This window comes from Bactrocera latifrons, unplaced genomic scaffold (assembly GCF_001853355.1).
Source record: "Bactrocera latifrons isolate USDA-ARS-PBARC rearing strain unplaced genomic scaffold, ASM185335v1 scaffold_843, whole genome shotgun sequence".
Classification (NCBI taxonomy): Eukaryota; Metazoa; Arthropoda; class Insecta; order Diptera; family Tephritidae; genus Bactrocera; species Bactrocera latifrons.
This window is the reverse complement of record NW_017537538.1, coordinates 8,085-12,757: the sequence shown is the minus strand read 5'-3', so window position 1 is coordinate 12,757 and position 4,673 is coordinate 8,085. Positions and strand designations below refer to the sequence as shown.

The following is a 4,673-nucleotide window of genomic DNA, read 5'->3' as shown; positions in this document are numbered from 1 at the left end:
AAAACTCCACGTCTGCCTTAACTGTTTATCAGACTCACATGAAGTCAAAAATTGTAAAAGTATGTTTAATTGTAATAAATGTAAACAGAGGCATCACTCTATGATTCACCGGAATCAGAATGAAGAAATAGGTCAGATATTCGACAGCACAGACACTACTGAGATTTCTACTAAATCTCATATGGCCACTATTAAGGCCAATATTTCAAATGTGCCTACCAGTCGAAGCATGCTCTTAGGTACAGCCATGGTGACCATATGTCACAACAAGAGCACCTTCACTGTCAGAGCCCTGATTGATTCGGGATCTGAAGCCACCTTAAGCAATAGTCTGCAAAAACGCTTACATCTGGAAAGCAAAACGATCATCGCGCGAGGTTCAGGATTGAATAATACCGTATCAGGACGAGTTCAATCGGTATGCTCGATTACAATTGGCTCGCCCCGTAACAAAAGTTTAAGACTAGAAGCGGAAGCGTTGGTACTGCCAAAATTAACTGGACTGCTTCCATCCAAGTCAATTAACTCCTCAATTTTAAAAAGGTTACCTAATATCCCCTTAGCGGATAATAATTTCTATACGAGTCAAAAGGTTAACTTGTTGATTGGAGCGGATCTTTACCCGAAAATCATTCTAAATGGAGTAAGATCGAAAATCTTCGGATCACTTGTTGCACAACGTACAGTGTTCGGTTGGATCTTAACAGGTTCCGTTCCCTCCGAAGAAGCGAAAATAAATGGCAAAGGTGAGGCACGAAATTCAACAATAATGCMACAACAAACACCAAACCATTTTTGTAGTCAAAATTATACTAATTTCATATTTACACAAAGGCACAACAATCGTCCCATCAACAGACTATGCGGCAACAGCAGTTGAAAAGACATCAGCCACAATTATCACCACATCATCCAACAACGCCCCAACAACAAATGCATCAACCATATCAACAGCAGCACCAGCATCAGTTGCTAGGCGATCCGTTTGCTGCAATGTTAACGGCGACACGAGATGCACCAGCTAGTCTCCAATCTAGACTACAACAATAGATTTCACAATTGGAGTCACAGCCACCGCGGACATCAACGCCTACCCAGATCCTATCACAGACGCAGATAGCGATTCAGTCACAGTCGCAGACACAGCCGCAGCAACAGCCATTACTACAACAGCATCACCGAAAACAATGGCGGCAGTCAGCGCAGCGTGGAGCACAGCTGCCGATAACGCAACCGTCTATGTCTCCAGCGCACATTTCGTCACCCATGGCGTCCAGCCCAACGGTGTCAGCGCAACAACAACAACTTCAGCATCAACCGCTGCAAATCCAGCAACATCAGCTGCATCAGCCACCACAACAGCCCCCAACACCGACATCAACACCATCACATCATTTGGCTAACATTCTGAACGAAACAGCCACCTCGAAAGGCTCTTCTACATTGGCCGTGGTGCTAACAGCAGTAACAGTTCGACCAACAGGATTGTCTACAATCAGCCCACCTCAGTGCAAGATCGAGCCAGACTCGAGTCGTCTCGCCGACTTCGGAGTGCTGGTAACTTCCTTTCGGATTGGCGGCATGGCAACGATCGACTGAGACTCGATTCGTCTCAGCGACATTGTCCGGACCGAACGAGACTTGATTCGTCTCATCGGCCACCCCATCCGAGGCGAAGGCGTGGACGAGATGTTCGTCGTCAAGCAGGTGCACGACGTATTATCAAGGGGAGGGGGTAAACTCATCGCCCAAAACACGACACTGGGATATATAATATCCGGTGTCGTATAATATCGGTACCATAAAGTACACTGGCTGCCAACACCTCTCACATTTACCGCCTACCCAGGATCGAGTAAGACTCGAGTCGTCTCGCCGACCTCGGAAGGTGGTGACGTCTACGCAAATTGGCGACATGGCAATGACCGACTGAGATTCGATTCATCTCAGCGGCATTTCCCGGACCGAACTTGACTCGATTCGTCTCGTCGGCCACCCCATCTGCAAAGAAGACGTGGAAGAGGAAGTGCAGGAGCCAATTAGTTAAGTTAGTTTTAAGTAAATTATTGTAAACTGCATTTGCAGTAATACTGCAAGGCGGGGAGAATGTTGACGCCGCCCCCGCCCAATTTCTTTTGCCACATCTGTATCGGCAGATCAATCTTTTCTTTTCCTCTTATTCGAAGTTTTTTCGCAGTTTTAATTCGCGCGCAACTAAACCATAAGTAAAAAGTTGCGCACTCTCTCCTTTTGCGACCGCTAAGCGATACAGACGTAGTAAGTGTGTTTCCAATTTATTATATTTAAATATATTTAATATAAGAAACCTTTTGTTTTTTATTTAACATTTGTGGAATAACTTGCGCCGACCGTTTCCCCACGGCCAACCACGTCTACAGAACGAACGAGCACCGTGCTCCACCACCCGAATTATCAATCATTAAATATCCGGTTTTTTTCAAAAGCTCCATAATTTAGACATTTCAAGTTTTATATTTATGTTTTCCCGTATAGAAATAATGATAAATAAATTCGAAATAATAAAATAACTTGATTTCTTAAGGGGGTATTCTGGTTTAGAAATTCGAAAAAATCGATTTTTTTGTTTTGCATATTTTTATAGTATAACCCATCTAGAAAATATCCCGAAGAGGATTTTTCGAAATTAAAATTATTTTCGAGTTACAGTTCATTTTGTGACGCGCCGACCAAACTGTTTCGCTGCCGGATCGGAACTTTAAACTCGTTTTTCTCGTAACTACTTTTCTATAAACGGTGTGCATGACATCTCAAGTTCTACTTAACCGATTCACATGAAATTTAATACAGAGCTTTCTTATACAATATATACGATACTATATATCGCAATCGAAGAGCTTTCTAAAGTTTTTTTTAATTCCGAACCACAAAAAAACGGAAAATACGAAACTTTTTTTCAAACCACCATTTTGTAAAAATTTTTTTTCAAAAACGTTTCGTAGTGCGATAACTACACTTTTACTCTTCATGTATTTCGCATAAATTTTCATTTTAGGTCACGGAAAGTTTTTATATCCTGCACAACGGGACAAGCCATTGTTTCATCAGTCTCTACTTCGCCGACCTACAGTTTTTTTTAATTGAATTCTTTTCTTATATTATTTAGGTTTTGTATTCTTAGAATATCAATAAAAAGCATATAAGAAAATGGATAGTCAAAATAATTTCTGATTTTTTTATCACGTAAAAAAAAATTCCTGAAATTCGGGCTTCTAAACCAGAATACCCCCTTAACTTGCATTTCAAATCTGTGAGCGACTATCTTCTTGCTTTGTTTCTGATAACAAAACCGATAAAATTGGTTTCCGTGACACCCAAAACCGATACAAATTCTGTTTCGAATACCAAACCAATAATATCTGAATTCATGACAACTACTACCTTTTTTGATCGGTTTCAATTCTGATTCCAGCAACTATCAGATTCCACAACAAATTGAAATCCATGGAAATGGAATCTCCAAAACATCGATTTATCGTATTTTGACCGAACATTTTGCTTACGAAAGGTGTGTGCACGGTTTGTTCCGCTCAAATTGACTGACGACCAAAAATTGCTCAGAATCTAACATTCCAAGTTCCGATTATTTGACAAAAAATCACATTTCAACCTTTAACAACACCCGTAATCACCTGGGAAAGTGTTATGCAGACGCAGAGGCCATTCAAAAGGCTTGCATCGACATATACTGGCGGCTTCGTTTGACACGATTTTAAACCGTGCAAAAAGCTGCTGATTTTTCCGAAAAAATCATTTTTTTTTTTTAAGTCCTGTTTACTTTGGGTATCAAGGAGGTATTACTACACGTATGTCTATTAATTCAATTCGCCGCAATTTTAAACATACACATATGGTCAAAATAATAAGTAGTAGTATATTGCTTTAGGCTGCAGTCATGATTGAATTTTGAATGTTTGGTGAAGTATACGAATGCAACTACGGGTTTATTTTATTAAATTCGATATGGTAGTACCTTTTATAGTGAAAAGATAATGCTGAATCCCCTCTTTGAAGTGGGCGTAGCAACTGATTGTTGGGCACGATTCCGATTACTTTGGCGGAGGGGTAAAAAACCCGAATTTCCGTGGAAATGGGGTATCTACGGATAGGGAAGCTTCTCCAGAGGAGAATATCCAAAAATAATATAAAAATAACTAACATTTTTCAAAATATTCACGTTTAAAAATTCAAAAATTCCCACAAAGAACACATGTCATTTCTCCATGTTTCATTAAATTTTTTCACGTTTTTTTGTATGTATATTTAMATATATACTCTAAGCATTCAAATAAGCTCACATTTTACATTTATTTTGTAACTTTTCAGCTAAATTTAGTAATTTAAAAATCACCCTTCAAATTTATAGCTGAAAAGTTTAGAGTGTTAATATTTACGAGGAAAACCAGCTTTGCCACCCCATCAAAACCAAAAGTGAAGGGTTTTTCAGCGTTTCACATCGTTTTCTTTGTTTGTACTTTCGAGTACTTCTTTTTTCTTGATTAACTATAAAGAAGATTTTTCAAGCTAAAATTGAATATGTGAACACTTTTCCATATACATACATATGTATATGAATAATATGTGATTTATATTTAATAAACACAGATAAGTAAAATCGTGTGATAATATTATAT

The 4,673-nt window shown here is 39.1% G+C and overlaps 1 protein-coding gene across 2 annotated transcripts; it reads left to right on the top strand.

Moving 5' to 3' along the window:
* Nucleotides 1–516: 516 nt before the first annotated feature.
* LOC108977138 (putative cyclin-dependent serine/threonine-protein kinase DDB_G0272797/DDB_G0274007) lies at nt 517–1,956 on the top strand. Of its 2 annotated transcripts, none has more exons than XM_018946706.1 (2): nt 517–746; nt 835–1,956. In XM_018946706.1, exon 2 carries the CDS (start codon nt 1,240–1,242, stop codon nt 1,597–1,599), a length of 360 nt encoding a protein of 119 aa, XP_018802251.1. In that variant the 5' UTR covers nt 517–746; nt 835–1,239; the 3' UTR covers nt 1,600–1,956. Both variants share the same exon structure in this region, with proteins under 2 accessions (XP_018802251.1, XP_018802252.1).
* The last annotated feature ends 2,717 nt before the right edge of the window (nt 1,957–4,673 follow it).